Source organism: Apostichopus japonicus, chromosome 2 (genome assembly GCF_037975245.1).
Source record: "Apostichopus japonicus isolate 1M-3 chromosome 2, ASM3797524v1, whole genome shotgun sequence".
Lineage (NCBI taxonomy): Eukaryota > Metazoa > Echinodermata > Holothuroidea > Aspidochirotida > Stichopodidae > Apostichopus > Apostichopus japonicus.
Genome location: NC_092562.1, coordinates 27,297,665 through 27,318,866, shown reverse-complemented (window position 1 = coordinate 27,318,866; position 21,202 = coordinate 27,297,665). Strand labels below are relative to the sequence as shown.

Genomic DNA, 21,202 nt, shown 5'->3' with positions numbered 1-21,202 from the left:
GTCTAATTAATGCTCGGTTCTCTGGAGTCGTGAGAGACTCCGCATCAGGCGTACTTTGACCGCTTTGCTGTGGGTTATAAAGTCGTCAAGAATATGAGACTGATGGATAGATTTTAAAATTACAACAGATTACAAATATCTTCAGTCTATATGATCACTATTCACTTAATATTTCAGAAATTTGTTATTCCGTTGTTAGAAAGGTCAAGCTTACTTCTAAGACTTAGCTTTTTGTCTAAATACTGCTACTGACACAAACATGAGTCATTTACAAGTCTCTACCTCCTTGTGTAATTCTTGTTCAGAGTTTGTCCAGAATCTGATATGCTTTTGCATATGTATGTACTGTATATATGTTTTAAAATCCTCCTGCAAGCAGGAACTCGCGAAGAAACCTCATTGGCTTATCAAAGCCGGAAGCTGACCGAAATCTGTCTCTTAGATTCATCTTTAACGTCCATGATAATGAATTGTCAATTGTCAACAACTCTGTAACTGGACGACATACATTAGTCTTGGAGTGACTTAATTGAACCGGGGACCTTATGATTGGAAGGCACCGGCGTTAACCACTGAGCTAACACTCGCCTATAGGCACTGTAAAAGTGTTGTAGAGAAGTGTTGACATTTCTTTTCAAGGGATTCAAACTTTCAGACAAAGTAAACTTATTTTCTCAAAGCCTGACAATCTACGACACACCACACGACAAGCAGACTTTAGTGGTTCCTTAATAAATGTTATAAAAATGATCATTTAATATACATTGCACACAAGATGGACAATGTCAAGCGTTGACCGTCGTTGGAGACGACATTTCTCACATCGACACAGACTGCCATATCAAGCAATCAGCTTATCCAAGGGTTTACTTTTGGAGGTAATCTTGTTTACTCAAGACTTTCAGACTTTGACCACGTACTGCTCACCTTTGACCTTCAGAGAAAACAATAGTTTTCTTGTACTGACTATAATGGTGGATCTAAACATCCAGTACAAAGTTCACCCAAGCTTTATACATTTGACTTTGCCTTGGGACCTCAACTGTCCTGAAATGACCTATGACTTGTTTGAAAAACAACAGGGTACTTTTACACATTAAGATGTATCCATGTATAACAAGTATAAAATTATACCATATAATTTCTGAGTTATCTGCTCTAGAAGACAATGGACTATACACTGACAAATATTCACACAGACACCAGGAGTTATCGGCTCTAGAAGACAATGTACCATACACTGACAAACACTCACACAGACACCAGGAGTTATCTGCTCTAGAAGACAATGGACTATACACTGACAAACATTCACACAGACACCAGGAGTTATCTGCTCTAGAAGACAATGGACTATACACTGACAAACACTCACACAGACACCAGGAGTTATCGGCTCTAGAAGACAATGTACTATACGCTGACAAACACTCACACAGACACCAGGAGTTATCGGCTCTAGAATACAATGTACTATACACTGACAAACATTCACACAGACACCAGGAGTTATCTGCTCTAGAAGACAATGTACTATACACTGACAAACACTCACACAGACACCAGGAGTTATCGGCTCTAGAAGACAATGTACTATACACTGACAAACACTCACACAGACACCAGGAGTTATCGGCTCTGGAAGACAATGTACTATACACTGACAAACACTCACACAGACACCAGGAGTTATCGGCTCTAGAAGACAATGTATTGTACACTGACAAACACACACACAGACACGCACACACACACACATGTATATATATATATATATACATATATATATATATATTTATATATATATATATATGTGTGTGTGTGTGTATGATACCAGTTACATTTTTTGTGATTAGTAGATTAATACCTCCTCCTGCTATAAAAGCCTACTATGAACTGTATGTAGCACATTAAACAACATGCTCTCTGCATGTAGAGCTTAACTATAACTCTGCTTTGTTTTCGTGAAAGAACTAACAGTGATCACTTTAAGAATAAATTACATACCATGTTTGCAATCCAAGTTTTAATACAAAAGAAATAGGGGTACTCTCTTTTTCAGTTTCTTTACTGAAGGCCGATTGAGAGTGTAACATTATAACTAACTAGGAAGCTTCTTTTACCTGTAGGAAAGCAGAACTTCAATTCTATTAAAACCTTATGTATTGGTAGGCAGGTGTAACCAGACAGATGAAGAATTGGCACTTCGAAACATGGCCAGACATGGATGTCCCACATCAGGATACACCTTTGATCGGACTGGCAAACAAGGTTAAACTGTATCAAGTAACATATGACGGTCCCCTTCTAATACACTGCAGGTATTCGTTTGCTTAATTCTGTATTTCTTTTATCGCCAGTTGTGTACAATGGGTACAATGGGAACATGTGTACAGTGTACAAAATCGCCAATTGTTGCAATGACCTATGCATTGGTCTAGTAAAAAGTACAATTTTGACACTTGCCATGAAAGGGAAAATTGCCCACTGTCAGCACATGTCTCTGATAGTTTAAAAGTGCCCCAAATAACCTGTTCTGGGCCCCTCACAAGTGCAATACGGCAGTTATTGCAATTGGGATTAGCACATCTTAAAGCACTAATAAAGTTGTATTAATACCTCGTCACAGATGGCCTGATGGTACATCATATTACACAACAGTTGTAAATATGACAAGTGTTCTGTAAAAGACCAGGTATTCTGCAGGTAATGTATATTACAACGATATTACAAGGTTGATCTTGATTTGCAACTGTGGCGACTGGAAATAGTAAATGTGTAGGAGGGTTTGCTGGTCCTGGAGTGGTGTCTCATGTAATATTGAAACAAAACAACATCTCTTGGCGTTGGGTATACAAAGTGGCAACTCCACTGCCAGCAATCAGGAATCCAGAATTTAGCACACTTACTTCTACCTCTTATGATATTAATTTTTATTTTCATGGTGTTTCTGTTTGGTATAGTGCTGGTGTTGGAAGGACAGGTACGTTAATAGGACTGTACAGCCTGATGGATGTTATCCAGACCAGATTGAGAATCGATGCCTTTGGTTACGTTGAACAGATGAGACAGAGTCGAATTATGATGGTACAAACTGCAGTGAGTACATTATAAACCAACTCTACATCCCAGTTTGCCATACATGCACACACTTGGCTCACCTTACCTTTGATCCTTTGTTGTATAATTATATATAGATAGTAGACCTATCCCTTGCTGATGGAGTTCCAACAATTGAACACCTTTAATGATTCCACTCAGCTTGCACATTGTCAAACAATACGCAATGTATTTAACTTTATATTTATACGTTGCTCTCAGTGAATAAACAATACAATTTTTTTTTACCTATTGCCTTGATCTTTATATATATATATATATATATATATATATATATATATATATATATATATATATATATATATATATATATATATATATATATATATATATATATATATATGCGATATTTTAGTATCATATAGTGTTGGCATATTGCTTTATTGACAGGCTCAATTCAGATTTCTACATGAATGTCTCTTGGAATTTTATCTGAGTGGAGATACTGTGATATCAGCAAAAGATATTGCATCATTTAGTATCCATGACAACCGGGAGAAACTTGTCAGGGAATATTCTGTGAGTACAAAAATCACCACTCAGAACATGAACAGTCAAATATAACACTTTGAACAAAGATCAGACACTGTATTCTCATTTTATTCATCATTAACAGCATTGTTCTTAATTCTTCATTTTATCCATGATGTTTTATTTTAACCAGCATGCAGTGCATATTTTTTCTCTAACATTTAAAACTTATACAATATAGTGACAGACATTAAGAGATGTCAGAGGTCTGGAAATTTAATTGGTTGTAGCAAGGGGAAGATTGATAACCTGGTTCACCATAATTTGCTGTATTTTCATTTTCCAGTTTCCAGAAAAATTATAGCATTAACATTTTTTTCATCCCAGCTTTTAGCGAAATTTGACAAAAGGTTGAAGAAAGCTAATGAAGTTCTTCCAGAAGAGGCAGACAAGTCCAGATTCCCATCATTGTTACCAGGTAAGTGTAAAACAATGGGAAGAATGAGCTGCCAGAGCTAACAGATATGCAAGATTCCATCCACAAGACACTAGCAATTAAGGCACTGGTGCAGGCTTCAGATGTAGCTTTAGTACAAAAAACATCCCAATAGAAATATTAAACTTTAGAAATATGTTACGATGGACAGCTTAAATACTCATGAAAGTAGAACTAAGGTTTATCGCATTATATGTAACACCATAGTAACACCAGTCAGTAAAATGTTCATTATATGTGCCTATAGAAGACTGAACCTCTTTGGGTTGTGCTACATAGTAATCAAACCACATGCTTTGTACACTGATATGTGATTTGTAGAGCAATCTTTTACTAGCTGCTTTGACTTTACATTCCCGAATACGTGTCACTTAAGGGTTTTCATGTTATAGCAGTAATATTAACAAATTTTGGCCGCAAGAAATACTTGCTTAAGCCCTTATTCTGTCAGTTATGTCTATCTGCATAGCTAAGGACTTCTAAGGTCAACCTTTGATCTGCAGATATTGTAGTTAGATGATTTTTATCATTAACTCAGTCACAATAGAATGCAAGGATCACAGGTGACCCAAGACTCCAGTGGTTGACCAATGTGAGCTATAAGTTGATGACTTTAGGGCACTACGACTGTTGTCAAGTACTTTAGATGGTATCATTGTCATTATCTAAATTATCTCTCACAGCAAAATATTCCGTTTGCTGTTGAAACAGAAATTAAGTTGTTAATAGTTCTGCACTTGTTATCCTTTAACGTATGTTATTGATGAATGATAACTCATATTGCTACATTACATTTTTTTTTTGCAATTGAATCAAAGCGTCCTTTCATTGAAAGCCAGAGCAATTCCCAGCCAAGTAACTTCATTAATGCCTGTTTCACATCGGTAAGAATTCCTTGCAATTGCTTGTTCATCGCTTTCTGATATAGATGCTTTGACTTAGATGAAAAACATTCCAGAATTGTTTTAAATGCTTGAAGCCTTTCAATTCAATAACTTCATCATCTTGATTCTTTTTATATTTTTATAATTCACAATAAGATATTTTACTGGTACAAATGGAAAAATTAAAGTGTGTAGAGATGCTAAAATGTTCTTTAAATAAGTTATTTCAAATGTTGTAATAATAACTAATATATCAACAATTAGCATTGATGAATTTCCGGCTTCATCAGTGTCAAAATGGTTACCCACATAGTTAAGAAATTTAACTTAACAAAATGCTAGCTGTTTATATAAACATTGTAAATATCAATCACTAGTAAAAGTGAGAGATAATTGTTTGTTGGATGCAACGAATGTTTCAGCGATCGGTGTGATTTATTTGAGGAATCTCTCTATGCTTTATTCATTTAATAGCAGGGGCAATATTTGTCAAGAATTGCTGTAATTATTCTGTAAACAGTCCTCAGCTACTAATCACAACATTTGGTGGCTGCAATAGTACTTCAATGATTTCACCTGACCTCTTTAAACTCTGATTCCACAGCTTCTATCGAGCTTGTATTATGTTTTATTGTTCAAAAGTGGCATTAACTTACTACATATATTTGTCATATTTCATACAGTCCTTGACCAAAAAGGAAGCCTTCATTGCAACTCAGTCTCCATTACCAGCCACTGTCGAAGATTTCTGGTCTCTGATCTATGGATGGAAGTGCCCTCTTATTGTAATGCTTAACCCACTGAATCCAAAGGATGAGGTAAAATTAACTTCACTCAGTATCCTAAAATATGAGAAGCTATTCTTGTTTATATTAGCTTTGTAGATTAATCATTTGGATCATTTGGTTAATGTCGCATATAAGCATTTCATGTTAGAAAAGCCTTGGTAATTACAAAATGTTAGAGTTAAGGATGGTAATATAATTCTTTTCCCCAGGAGCACCCCTTCATTACCACAGGATGTAGAACATAGCAGATGGTTTGTGATGGATGGTATTCTATTCTTCTCACCGGGTTAACCCCTTCATTACCCCCAGGAAGTAGACCATAGTATAGTGTGTGTTATGGATGGTAATATAATTTTCTCTTCAGGGGAATACCTTCATAACCCAAGGAAGTAGACCACAGTAGATGATGTGTGATGGTGTGTGATGGATAGTGATCTAATTATTCTCCCCAGGTGAATACCTTCATTACCACATGATGTAGACCATAGCAGATGGTTTTTGATCGATCGTATTCTATTCCTCTCACCAGGGTGACCCCTTCATTACCCCAGGATGTAGACCACAGTATATAGTGTGTGATGGTGCGTACTAGTTGTTTCATGGTAGATGTTCATCAAATGGAGTCTTGTTGTTTGTTCTGCCCGTGAAATGTGAAACAATTAGCCTACTTCCTTTTCACAGCTACTAATGTACCCTTAATAAGCTTCACTTTCATTGGAAAAAAGTACAGATCATGCGCTATGATAAGGGAACTAATTCCATACAACTTACCTTATCAAACAAAATCAATATAGGTCTGATGAATGAAAGATGGTTATAGAAAGTGGATCATTTACCATATTAATTGCATTAAAAGCCAGTAGCAATTGTTCACACACCCAGCTTTGTTCAATTACTTTTTCCTCAAATTAAAAACAAAACTGAAAACTAATAAGGTCTCATGTGCATGATGAATTTCCTCTTTCATGATACGTATGTTATTTTTAATGTTTAAATGCTACATCTATCTTCAGAATGGCTCAGATGTAGTTATTTACACATTATGTAAAGACATGTAGGATAATAGCCATTTTAGTCACATTATTTTGTCAATCATGGGCTTAAATACATAGTTACATCTTCCTCCAGATTGGCTCAGATGTAGTTAGTTTTGCATTAGGTAAAAATGTGTAGGATAACAGCCATTTAATCCCATTTGTCAATCATTGGCTTTAATACATAGTACCATATATATCCAGAGTGGCTCAGATGTAGTTAGATTCTCATTAAGTAAAGACATGTAGGATAACAGCCATTTTAGTCGCATTATTTTTTCAATCAGTGGCTTAAACACATAGTTACATATATCTCAAAATTGGCTCAGATGTAGTTAGTTTCTCATAAGGTGAAGATGTGTAGAATAAAAGCCATTTTAGTCACATTATTCTGTTCATCATGGCATTAAATACCTAGTTTCATCTATCTCCAGAATGGCTCAGATGTAGGTAGTTTTACATTAGGTAAAGATGTGTAGGATAACAGCCATTTAATCAAATATTGTCAATCATGGGCTTTAATACATAGTAACATCTATCTCCAGAGTGGCTCAGATGTAGTTAGTTTCTCATTAGGTGAAGATGCGTAGGATAACAGCTATTTTAGTCACATTATTGTTTCAATCATGGGTTAAATACATAGTTTCATCATATTGACAGAGGATACTAGCCATTTTTCTATTGCATGTTTGATTTATATCATTGCAATGTTCTGCTGGCATGTAGAACAAATATTTCAGTTAATGTTAGATTTAAATTATTTTCCAAGAAGTATTCCTTTTTTTGGATTTATTTTAATTATACTTCTAATTCTTTTGCAAATTTTAGTTTCTGATTGGTATTCATTGAACACTATTATGATAAATCTTTACTTTTTACCTCCTTTGCATGTATTGATAGATGTAAAGATCCTTGGTTTCATTATTCATTGCCTCATGTTTGTATGATCGTTTGCCCCTCTCTTTAATTTGATACCAAACACTTTACTTGTTGATTTCATTTGTCATACAGGTCTCCTTAGTTTGTATTCTTCCAGTTGATTTCAGTAAAGATTTTAGTAAAGAATGGAGTCTAATTGGTACCTAAATGTCATAAATAGTTACTATAAGGTTCAGAAATATTGACAAACCGCTATGGTTACCTTAAGGCATAGAAATCTTTACAACTCATTGTAGTTACCTACATTGAAATATTAACAAATAACTGTAGTTACCTTAATGCTTAGAACTATTGATAAATCTCTATATAGTTACCTTAATGCTTAGAACTATTGATAAAACTGTAGTTACCTTTTGATGTGATGAGGTCACTGGTTTCATATCCTGTTCTAGCTGTACATGTGTTTGCTTTTTTTCCTCAGTAATTAAGCACATCTATGCTGACCTAATCGAATAAGTTTAAATCGAATAATTGTAGCATAATGTGGTGAATTATTTTATGTTTTTAATTCATCATATGGTATATTACTTTGATGTTTCCATTTACAGAGTTGCTGCAAGTATTGGACGGACTCGTGTCCATTTGAAGTTGGTCACATGACTTTGGAGCTGACATTTCAAGAGAATAAAGGGTTCTATGTTCATAGAATGTTCAAGATATCTCACATTTATGAAAAGGTAACTGAACGTATTCATTCCATGTGGCGCATAGTTGTTCACTTAAATCATCCAAATTGTAAAGTTATCTGTTAGATCTTTGATAAATCCATATTCCCCATTTAAGGTGAAGAACAATGCTATGAAACTGCTTTCTGAAATAAGTTACGAAAAGCATAATATATCGTAAATATTGAATAAGAAAGTCTACTTGAATGGATAAGATGTGTCTTTCACTTAAACCCTCAACGTCTGAGTCATAAACAGTCTTCGACTGAGAAAAGTTAGTTTTGGGAAATATATACTGGTTAATAAGTCAATCGTCTGCAGACAAGTTTGCATCCCTTATAACTAATAACAGGTTGCTGCTATGCAGCCAGGATAGTGAGGGTACCATTTATATAATCAAGTGTATTCAGTGTTTATTTAGGTTGTCAGAAACTGAAACCCACATCTTGTTTCAGGTAATTTAATTTTTAGGAGAGTTTGAAGAAAATGAAACAGGAGAGTTTCACCTCTGATGTACGGTTAATGAACTAAATAGCTAGCAAAACCAATCCATAGAACCTATGTAATAACACCCACACCCACAACCCCTCTGTTGCCCTCCTTCCGTGAAGAACATTTCTCTGATTAATTCTAGGAAACTATGAGAATCAGTTATGCATTTGGAAAACTTCTTCACTCAGTTGTGGTTCCCATGTTTTTTTCTGTTTCAGAGAGTCATGAAAGTCCATCGCATGCACTTGAAGTCTTGGGATTAGGAGAACCTTTTTGATATCACAAGACTCATTCATGAAATGGATACATTACTAGATGGCATTGCAGCAAAAGGACTTCCAGTTGGTCACTGCATGTTAGTATTACATAATATTAGAGGGATTATATAGTGACACATAGTATTCTAGATATGTAAAAAGACTGGAAATTTACAACGCATAACATTGCTCTGAGTAAAGTTTTACAGATTTGGAATTTCATATGCCCATGCTAGTTTAGGGATCAATTGCTTAAGGCTGCCTTTCGCATGTTTTTTAATAAAACTTCCACAATCCTAAAATTTGGGGAAATATTGCTTTCAACTATTGTCATGAATGATGGATTGAAACAGTTTAGAAGCCAAACATGGCAGCCTAGGTAAAGTAATATATTCTTTCTACATCATTAGAGGATTATAACAAAAATACACAGATGTTGATGTATGTTATGATTCATCCAGTTGTAGTATAGTGAATGAAATTATAAATCAAATACTGTCTGGAAACCACTTATTTTTCCAACAATGAGCTGTTTTACAGACAATTATATGGCTGTTCCATGTGGAATCCCATTTCTTCAATTATTGCCAATCTTGTTATGGAATGGTTTGAACAGCATGCTCTAAACACTTATCCACGTGTACCCCCGAAGTTGTGGCTTCGTTTCGTCGATGACACCTTTGTTATCACCAGTAAGGACGAACAAGATAACTTTTTCACGCACATCAACAGTATTAACACCAACATCAAATTCACGCAAGAAGAGTGTCATAACAACAACCTCGCTTTCCTGGATTGCCTTGTTCAGATAAATCCTAAACGCAAACTTAACACGGTGGTGTATCGCAAGCCGACCCACACAGATCACTACCTGCAATTTGGGTCGCACCACCCGCTCATCCATAAACTTGGCGTCATCCGCACCCTCCACTACCGTGCCGATACAATCATCAGTGATCAAAGTGACATTCCATCGGAGAAAGATCACATTGAAGGAACGCTAAAGAGGTGCGGTTATCCAAACTGGGCATTTGAATAGGCTAAAAAGCAAAAGCCAGATACAAACCAGTGCTCTAACAACGCCCACCCTGATTCTGAATCAACAACCAAAACGTTGATAACCATGCCCTATTGTTTGGTTGTCTCTGAGAGAGTAAAGAACGTGTACAAGCTCTTTGGCATAAACACCGCATTCAAGCCGACCAACAAACTACGCAGCAAACTTGTCCACGTTAAGGACAAGACCCCCAGAGACGAACAATCTAATCTAGTTTATGGGATTAAGTGTGCACAACAAGACTGTCCTGAATCATATGTTGGTGAAACGAAACAGTCTATAAAAGCCCGTGTTGACCAGCATCGCCGCCCAAGTTCAAGCGATAATCAACCGGATTCAGCGGTGTACACACACGCCCAAACAACTGGGCACCAAATTGATCCCAAAGACGTTGTCATTCTAGATCGTGAAGAGAGGTGGTTTGAACGAGGAGTTAGGGAAGCCATTTGGGAACGCGTGGAGAAACCTCCCCCAATAAAAGAGGGGGGTTGCGTTTTCAACTTTCTCATGCATGGAATCAATAGCTGTTATTTCCCGTCGACTCATGTGAACAATCCATCAATATCGGATCTACACCTCTGCAGTTGCCAGAGGAAGTTCAATGATATTGGACGAAAATTTGCAAGTACTAAAGGCCAGTACAGTATTTGATTTATAATTTCATTCAAAAATACACAGACTTTCGACATATCATATGTTTTGCTTTGACAGTGATCTTGAAAGGTAACACTGAACCCTGCTGCCTAGCAACAGAGATCATCTTAATACAGTTGATCATATTGTGTTGCTAGGAATTAGTCAATGCTAGGCAAAACTACAATCCAACATTGGAAAAAATAATGGATTGCAAGGAATGGTCAAATATCATGTCTGCCAGCGGAAAGAAGTAATTATAATGTCTAGAAATTTATTGTAGAATCATATTTTTATGATTGTAGTTGTGCTCATAAGGCTTCCTTGTGAAAAACACTGAGGAAGTACTTTGTTAAGAGATCTTGTTCTTTACAATCCCTTATTGACACTATGACTTTGAATTGTGATTGGAAGAGGCATCCTCACACATTTCTTGAATAGACATGTGGCACGAAATGACAACGTTTTGTCATACTATTTTATAAATGGCATGTAGCAGGCAAAGTTTTCATGTGTGGCAGCATTTGGCTTCAGCAAGTGCCAGAACTTTTATTGTGGACAGCCTTTATTTAGAAGTATTATGTACTACTTGCCATGATTAATAACTTTGCTATTTATATTACAAATACCAAACAGTTATCGCAAAGTTTGCTCCCAACCTGCAATGATTTTACCTATCGGATAAGCCTACCCGATAACAATATGGCAACATGTGTGCAGAATTTACTACCTCGTGGTGACCATGTTGAATGCCAAAGATATATGATATAGTAAGGTATGTTTGTTTTACGGGATGAGCTTCCATGGAGAACTGATACAGTTACCTTCCTCATTTCCTGTATGCATGTGGATTTGTCATTTCCAAACTTGTTTTGGGTGTATCAAGTTTATACGCTTCTAGGTCTATACTTCCTTGTTCTCCATATAATACTAGGATGCACAGCATAGCCAATGTTGGCAGTTTCCTTGTTCCACAGGGTTTTATTATATTTGGCAGAATCTATATTACTACAGCACAGCTGTTATAGAATCAACAGGACTAGGTCAATGATGATTTTGAAATATGAAATACAGGAAACTGCAGAAAGAAACCTCTTAAATTAAATCTCTGTCAATCTGATTGTCTCGTGTTGAATTTCATCCTAATAAATTAACTTGAGTGCTAACCCAATATTGGGTTTCAAATTGACTTCCTTACGAGAGCCATGGAGAAACACTGTAGTAAATATAGGGTGCTCAACCGTTAGGCTGTCTTAAGTGCTTGCACATGCTATAGGTGAAAGATTGTGGGCGGAATTCATTTTCGTGAGCCTGAAGGAAATCTCTTGCATATTTGCTGTTCTCTACACATCACTTGCTGATTTCAGTACTGATGAAATCATTGGTAGGAATATGAATGGTATAAATAATTTGTTACACAAAATTTGCAGTTGAGAAAAGAAGTTTGATATTTTGCTTGTTTTATAGCAAAATTGTTCAAGGCATTTTACGGTACTCAAATTTCCACTCCTACATATATCTAGCCGTCTATTAGTATTGTTTCTCTTTGGTCTTCTACTACTTTTGAATTTTGTTTCAATTGCAACATGATGGTCAAGTCTGACTTAGAAAAAACGTCCTCCTTAAAGTCACTTGAGCATTAATAATTTGTTACTTGATAGCATCAACTGACCCCCCCCCCCCCCCCGCCAATGATTATAAACACAAGTGCTTTAATAGCCAGCCCTACAGCCTTGTTCACATGAAAAAAAGCAAGACTTAGGGCTATTGTTGATATTAAGTACGCGAGAAGGATTATCAATTAGGAAAATGACGTGTTCACAATTAAGAATGGGTGAGTTTCGTATGAAGTCCGCTTGCGAGATTAATTTACTGTGCAGACCTGAAAAATTCATACCAGCTGTTTACATTTCTCTGTGGTTTGCCGTTGCCAAATATGTTGTACTAATGTGGTACGTACTACTCCTTACACAACTTCGCCATAACGTTCAATCATTGCACATAAACAGTATACTGTATATATTCAAATTTCAAACTAATCTGTACCACTACATACCAGTAGACGTTAACCCAGGTTTTTACTGCTGATAATCGTATTTGAGGCTAATTCAACATCGAAGGCATAAAGACCAATTGTAAGGTCTTCGGTACGCTAAAGTAACCCCATTTTAGGCTAAGCAATACGTAATGGTGTTATCCTTTTAGTAACCGTTGTAGCAACTGATTCCAAAATCATCGAAATAAACATAAAGCTACCGATTATGGCCTCTTCAAAAATCGTATGTCTACTGCACGTTCAAAAATACCCGCCAAAAAGCAACTGGATATAGCGGATATTATAACTAAAACCTCGGGTCCCTATAAGTTTGCGACCATTCACATTAACTTATTTAGAAATAAAAAGGGATTGAAGAAACCATGAAAGGAGGATTATTCTTAAGAATGCATAAGGACTTGAAGTGCGGGTACGCGAACGTTCACACTAAGGAAGTAATCGCCCTTGCAGACTTAAAGTATGGGTGCATTCTCAATTGTGAACGGGTCCCACATTCCAGTGTAAAGGCAAATTTGGCTTAACCACTGAAATATTACACTGTGTGTTTAATCATGAATTATTGCAGAGGAGCATTCACCATTGATAGCATTACCAACTCTGGCACTCAAGTAGATAATCAAACTCTCATGTTGTCGGCCAAAAACAGGGAACCCAGGCGGCATTTGCTATAGGCAGGGGGAGATCATTAAGCACTCGCTAATCTATTACATATGATAAGTACACTTAAATTAGTTGCCAAAATAAATCGCAATTTAATATCATAAAACTCATGTAAAGAAGTAAATTTGTATTTTTTTCTCTTTTCTGTAGTGATGGTGTTGGAAGAACTGGCATATTCCTTGTAACCAAATCAGAGATGGAACGATTGAAACTAGAGAATAGAGTAGATGTGTTCAGTACAGTCAGGCAACTGAGAGGAAGTAACCAACATTTTATTCCTACACAGGTATTTTATACAGTGCTGTTGTATCTGTATATAGGCTCTTCATATATCATAGTCAATGAGGGCAGAGTCTTAAGGACATGAAATTGTTATATGACACAGTAAAGTGGTTTTAATAGAATTTCTGAACTAAATATCTGTACTTTAAAATTTAACATGGACTTACTTACCTCATCTGCATATGCGTTATCCTCTTATGCTAATATTGGTCAAGTCGTTAACCAGTGGGTGTGGCTACCAGCCATCCAGGCCGTAACTCCTCCATCCTCTCTTGGCCATTTGTATGGAAAGTCGTGAAAATTTGTCCAATTTTGATTGTATTGATAACATAAGTCTTTGACACGGGGGAATTTTTATTCTTACCTTCTATGTGGCTAACATAATCCTACATCGTTTTTGTGCAGTTTTAGCTAAGTACCATTCTTGCATAAGTGTTTTTTTAATGACTTTTATAGCCAACATTGTTTACGTCATTTCGGGCCCTTATATTTTATCTCCATACATATTGCATGTTAGGATATGTTAAATTACTAGCGCTATTTCCCATACTATATATTGGCTTGTTTGCATTTGATTCAATTCACATTGATTCATCGTACACTGATGGTCGATTCGTTAACCCTCCTTGATGTTTAATGGATCAGATTCAAGTGTTACTATAAGGATTAGATGCATGATTGATGTTTTCTTAAAGCTTTGGGAGGAAAATATACCGATTTCTAGGTCAGACTTCGTACATAATTAGAAAATAGAAGAACAAAATCTGGTTTTAGAATTCTGAGTTATCACCAACACTATACGTTAGTGTTGCTATTTATTTTCAATTCCCCAAGGTTTATTCATGTCCCCGCGAAGACCCTTACATGTCTTTAAGGCCCCTTCGGAGTTACAGGTCCCTGTCTGGGATTGTCCTTAGCAACTCAGTTTTGAGATCCCTCCCCAGGATTGACCCCGACTACTTGTTTATCGTAAGAGATAATATAAGATAAGATTCACTTTATTAAACCCGCCACGGGTAATTAAATGCTCGTTGTACAGAATAAGATGGATATAACATTAAAATACAGCACATGGAAATTGACTCACGTAAAACAATAAGACAATAAAATTCGTCTCAAGATCGGAAGAGGACTGACTCATAGAGAGACACAGACTTGACTTCTTTTTCCTCAATGGTCATAGGCTGGTTAATAAATGAAAGTAAGTCATCTCTAACACCAACCCAAAGGCCTCACGTAGCTAGGAGCATTATTAGATCTAAAAAGGGACTGGGTCCTCCCAACAGAAGAAAGGTAGACGCCCTGTGACTTCTTACGAAGGACTTTCGATCCGAACAACATTCAAAGGCGAGATCATGGCTCAAACTGATTGGCCTGATGGCGGACCACAAAGGAATCCTATCAAGGTGCAAACCCTCAGATGCAGTCACTACAGATATACCTTCAGTGGTACAATCCAAAGGATCCGGTAAAAGGTTCCTCACCTGGTTGACCAAGCGACACGTTGCCTCGGGCAGACTGTTACATAGAACCACACAGTCTCTTTGATCAGATACCACAGCGACAGTGGCTTATATCAAATACCAAGGTGGAGAGAAGTCTCTCTTATTAGGTCAGAGAACATGGATCCTCCTTCTACTGTGTGACAAACACAACATAGACATCCACACTTGTCATCAAGCAGGCAATTCAGAGGCAATTCAGGTGACCATCTCTGGATCTATTCGCAACCTCAGACAACGAGAAGCTCCTGTTGTTCTGCTCTAAACACTTCATCTAGAACCATGGGCAACACATACACTCTCATTTCCTTGGACAGAACTGTTGACTCGCGCGTTCCTTCCGTGGTGCTTTCTACACAAGGTCCCAGTGAGGCTACACGAAAATACAGGGACATGATACTGATAGCTCCATGTTGCACAAGCACACTTGCTTCCCACTACTGTAGAGTCTACTCATAGATCTTTCATTCAAACATCCCGAGAAGGACCCCTACAAGTCCAGGTGAGATGCCGACTTCACTACAGAGGCTTTCACAGTCTACATCTCAGTGTGGGAAATTTCCAGAGATACATGGAAGCAGATAAAATTCCACCGGAAATTACTGCTTTAGCAGCAGATGCCCGCTGGGTCACTACAACTAGCATATACCACTCGAGATTGAAGTAGTACTTCTCGTGGGCAGCCACTAACTAACTATTACGCTGGGCTATTGCCGCTAACTCTCACCATCACATGGAAGCTTCTACAATAGAATTTGCTGGCTTCTTCACACAACTCTTTCATGAAGGAAAACAAATTAGCACAATAAAGAAATGCAGAGATTGGCCATAGCGGCAGCTCACAAGGACTGAGACACTACAACTGTGGCCATTAACAAAATATTGGCCCGTCTTGAAGGGCATATTCAGTTGTCGTCCACCATCCAAGAAACTGACTCCTTCATGGTCCATTAACCACATACTTCAAAAACTTGCAAACCATATATTGAACCAGTTCTTTACACCATGGGAATTTGTCACATTTTAGACATCTTTCATTGTTACATCGGGGTCAGCAAAGCAAAGAAGCTGTCTATATGTCTTGGCGACCAAACCGGGATTTGTTGGGTTTGAACCGAGTGGATAACACCTACCACCTGAGTCAGAGTTCCTGGCAAACCAGTCATCCTCATTTACCCCAGAGGAAATCTTCCTCCCAACACTAGCCTCTATTTCGTCAATGACAGAAGGCAAACTTTGTTGTCCAGTCAGGGCACTAAAGTGGTACCTATAGAAAATTAAACCAGTCAGTACGCCACAGAGGCCATTCATCCTACCAAGATATTCCTTTACCACAACCTCAAACTGACTCTGTTGAGTTGGATTGTCAATTTAATTAAGCCCTACTCAACAGACAAAAAACTGGCAACAGCTTCTGACGTTGGGGCCAACGCCAGGTCTTACATCTCAATGGAAGAAGTCATAAAGGCTGCGTCATGGAAAACTCCCTCATCCTTTGTGTCATGTTACTTGCCAAACAGTTTCAGCAGAGGGCTCCTTTGGTAGAGCAGTAGTGTTTCGGGAAGGACCTCCCCAACATTGCTACTATGAATGCATATTTATATGAGGTAATTGTGTGTTATAAGTTCCCTGAAACTACTTACCTGGTTTGTGATTTTGGTAACCACGCACTTACCTCATATATGCTAACCCACCCAGCCCCACTATGGAACATCTCTTTGGAAAGTGAGAAGCCATAGTTATCTCTTCACATGCACTCACACACACACCAAAGTGAACGTTATCCCTAATATTGGTGCCGGTCTGAAGACAGGAGTGCATGGAGAGCAACCTACTCAAATAAAAAAAAAATACATACATACATACAAGAGAGATGATTCTCAAACTCAGTGAGTTAAGCTGTATATAAATTCCATAAAAAGATCGTATATTATTACTAAGGTCTCCTGTCCTTTTTACTTATGCCTTGGTTATATGAACCAACCCACACCTTGTTCGCCGAGTAGCTTCTCGCTGACACTAGCCATGTAACGGAAGTGGATCCTAAAGAGGAAGGAGTCGGCCTGGATGGATGGTAGCCACACCACCCACCCGTTTAATGACTTTACCAACTTGGTCGTAGTAGGCATAACACTTTGTTTGCATATGCTCTTTTGCAATCTTGCTTAATATCTCTTGCATGCCCTTCTGAGGTATAACATGAGACAGTGAGAGCTAAAATTGATAATTTACCATTCTTTCGTTGGGATTCGTCACGGGAAGTATAAGTCAGTATTCAATCGATGAAAACGACAGAATGTGATTTTTTAAGTAACCAGAACCACTTAAATGGCTTTGATGTTGAAAATATTGATCGTATGACCGTTGTGGGTAGGTGTGTTTTTCATAGGTTGTATGATACATGTGTGCAGTAACTTTGGTGATTCTCTCTCAGAGGTTATGTTTTCATTTATTATTCTCAGGATGATTACGATCTCTGTCATCTCCTATTGAAGGTGGATTCACCAGAGTCAACATATGGCAACATCTAAGCAGAGCTGACATACCTTTACCAAGTAGTAAAAGATACATGCAAAGCTGGGAATACATTGGTCTATATAGTAACCAGTTAGGTTAACTATCAATCAAAGAGCATCGGGAAAGGCTCTTGGTTTAAGCTTGCTTTTCTGATACCCAGAATGGAATTGTAACATTAAATACTAAAGGCTAAACTTTCTACTAGTTATTGTAAATTTATACTCACGATAAATACATTTAAAGAATAGTAACTTTTGATTACATGAAAATATATTGGAAACAAGTAGCTTCAACTTTTGAAATTAATGAGTGTTATAGTGTAATGTCTCAATGGATTTGCAATGTAATATGGTGTTTTATGACTTTTACAGTGTGGTAGTACCTAGTGTTTGATGTTTGTCAGCATTCCATATGGTATTCGAATATCAGTTAGTGCATGAATAAATCATGTTTCTTACTCTGGTACTAACACTAGCTGTTAATTCAGTTAAAAACAGTTCTTTCATGTTGTTCTTTATAAAAAAGAGCTTGGCTTCTGTTTCAACAACTGTCCAAGAATAGATTAAAACCTTGATAAAGTAAAGCACCTTTTTGAGTTGCATTTTTATTTCAAAATGAATTTTTAAACAAACATATTTGATCCTGAAATGTAAATGAAAGCATTTTTCTCCTGAAATAGATTGTTTACTTCTAGATTATTATATATAAATATATGTATTTTGCCATATATGCTAATTCTTATTATATATTTTATTTTTAATTCATAAAAAGAAAAAACTTGTTTACTCCAAAAGAAAATATTATTAGACATAAGCATATAAATAAGATATGACTCACAATTGACAAATAAGTAGTACTGCTTTAAAATATCTTTTTTTGTAATATTTGGTTCCCCTTGGACCTTTTTCCGCAATAATTGGCAGTGAAATGAAAAGTACCAAATGTAACATAATGAAAGTATGATGCTAGATAAGTATGAGGGGCACTGATGGAATTAATACCAAATAAATCTAGCCTATACAGGAAGCAGATTAAGGACTGAAGAAAGAACGGATAATATATTTTTGTGGAACTGGGAGTTGTTTAGGGGTCCCAAGTCTTTGTTGAGGCCGGCGATGTGAGAATTAATACAAAAGATCCAATTGATTTCTTTTGGTACACGTTCAGTTACATATTTGACATTTGAGTCAATTAAAACTCACTTTGGGTATTTAAGAAAATGTCTATGACGAATGAAATGTTAGGAAATGGGGAGTCCTACAATATTTTCAAGAATTGATTTATGCCCTAAATTACGCTGGGCTATTATTGTCACTTGTTGACCATGGTCTAAGACCCTCCCCCGTCTCTTGTGAGTCTTGCAATGTCATTAATATATCTACTGTATACGTTGTTAAAAAGGCACTTATGTAAGTAAAACAGGTTCTCAGTTCTGCTTATATGTTTAAATCACGCAAAAAAATCAATTCTTGATCATTACTTATACTCCTTATATGTCAATTGTGAGTCATATCTTACTTCTCTGCTTTTGTCTCATAATATATATGTATATATATATATATATAATTATATATATATATATATGTATATATATGTATATATATATGTATATATATATATATATATATATATATATATATATATATAGGTATAGTCTTTCTGGAAACAATATACTACAATTACCTGCTTATCCATACTCAGAAAAGAAGTTGTATATATATTACAAACTGGGAAATTGTAAATATTTTTAATGAACATAACCATCAAGTCCATTCAGGAAGCATGACATTTGACAGTACATACCAATACTGTTTGCAAGTTTTTAAAGTTTAAAGCATTTCTTTGCTTTTAAATCATATGTGACAGAAATAAAATGATGGTTTATGGTATGGTTGATACTTAACCCAAACTTGCAATCATATTTGCCTGGAGATATTGATTGCTTATAGTATGGTAGATACCTGATCTAAACTTGCAATAATATGTGACTGGATATAGTGATTGCTTATGGAACATGTGTCTGCCTTGCTTATGCTGGAACCTATGTATGTGTGACCAAAAACCTGATGTATGTAACAGTTATTATTGCTATAAAAGGTACTTAGCATTATATCACTTAGAGACATGTGAAATTAAAAATATAATCAGACTTTTACATGAAATTCATCGAAAATGTAGTTTAATTGCTATGCCAGGGTACAGTGATTTCATTCTCTTTCATTTCTCTAACAAATTTCAGCTAACATCAAGTTTGGGTTATTTCTAATGTTGTCCTTTTCTATTTCAATCATAATTTTATAACATTTTATTATGGCAATTGGAAGACAAAAATAAGAAAGATGAAGCATAAAAGCAAAAAAGTAGTATACGGAAGAAGAAAATATGAAGAAACATTTTAAACTGTAGGAATAAAACTTGATGCTAAAATTTATGTCATAGGTTGGAAGGTTTTGAATATGTCTTTAGAAAGTGTCATGGGTCCCTGTGTTCAGAACTGCTCTGGATGACAGGCTTTTAATAAAACTCTGACCGTTTTGTGATGTGATATTGGCTAAATTATTTCTTGAAATGTTTTGAAATCAGGTAAGAGTATCTGTAAATCTTAACATTATGGGCAAAGGGTAATCTAAAATATATCTTCATGTTTTTTACTGTAACTTCTCAATACAATATGATGAAATAAAATATATATCAATTGAAGCAAAAGCTAGAAGATATGAAACAAAAGCAAACTATAAAAAAAAATATACAATAAGCAGTTTAATGTAATATAGAAGCAGAAGAATGAAAGAAAATATAAACCTAATTATCATGTTTTATCAACCTTTAATCTAAAGCCATAAAGGTTCCACAACACTATTAGAAATGCCAAATTTCTTTTTACACTTAAATTTTGAAAAAATTAAAATTTACACTGTGTGATATGTGTGCAAGGTTATCGTAACAGTGTAAATTATGTCAAAATCATAATTTGTCTACATCTTTGTAAATCGTAATGAAAGAAATTTATATTTCACAATACAAAGTGGCCATTATTACTAACAGGTCATACCTCACAGGTTTTACCAAGCCTGGAATACCTTTAGTATTATGATGTGATTGATATGTAAAAAAAAGTATTTCTTCTTTCTGGACATGACTTGCAACTGCTTCAAAATTATTTTTGGTATAAAATAATGCACAAGAACACATTGTAATGTAGAAACAAATTAAAAATAGAATTTTGATTAAAAAAACAGTTTCTTTCTTAATTATTATTACTTCTTTTAATTTCAAGTAACCTGCTATATAATCTGTAAGCTGAAGTAGAAACAAATTCTGAGAAACATAGCTATCAAGAAGTCCCGAA

At 36.0% G+C, this 21,202-nt stretch overlaps 2 protein-coding genes across 8 annotated transcripts; both read left to right on the top strand.

Moving 5' to 3' along the window:
* Nucleotides 1–1,944: 1,944 nt before the first annotated feature.
* LOC139984634 (receptor-type tyrosine-protein phosphatase epsilon-like) lies at nt 1,945–20,098 on the top strand. 7 transcript variants are annotated; one of them, XM_071998601.1, is made up of 10 exons: nt 1,945–2,321; nt 2,964–3,099; nt 3,511–3,639; nt 3,979–4,069; nt 4,906–4,971; nt 5,655–5,789; nt 8,281–8,409; nt 9,108–9,244; nt 13,703–13,838; nt 17,799–20,098. In XM_071998601.1, exons 1-5 carry the CDS (start codon nt 2,191–2,193, stop codon nt 4,917–4,919), a joined length of 501 nt encoding a protein of 166 aa, XP_071854702.1. In that variant the 5' UTR covers nt 1,945–2,190; the 3' UTR covers nt 4,920–4,971; nt 5,655–5,789; nt 8,281–8,409; nt 9,108–9,244; nt 13,703–13,838; nt 17,799–20,098. The 7 variants fall into 7 exon arrangements, 5 of the variants coding, with proteins under 5 accessions (XP_071854702.1, XP_071854691.1, XP_071854711.1 ...); XM_071998610.1 differs by lacking the exon at nt 1,945–2,321 and having other exon boundaries at nt 3,004–3,099; XM_071998618.1 differs by lacking the exons at nt 1,945–2,321; nt 3,511–3,639 and having other exon boundaries at nt 3,013–3,099.
* LOC139980671 (uncharacterized) lies at nt 9,745–10,185 on the top strand. The gene has a single exon (XM_071992494.1). It carries the CDS (start codon nt 9,745–9,747, stop codon nt 10,183–10,185), a length of 441 nt encoding a protein of 146 aa, XP_071848595.1.
* Nucleotides 20,099–21,202: the final 1,104 nt, after the last annotated feature.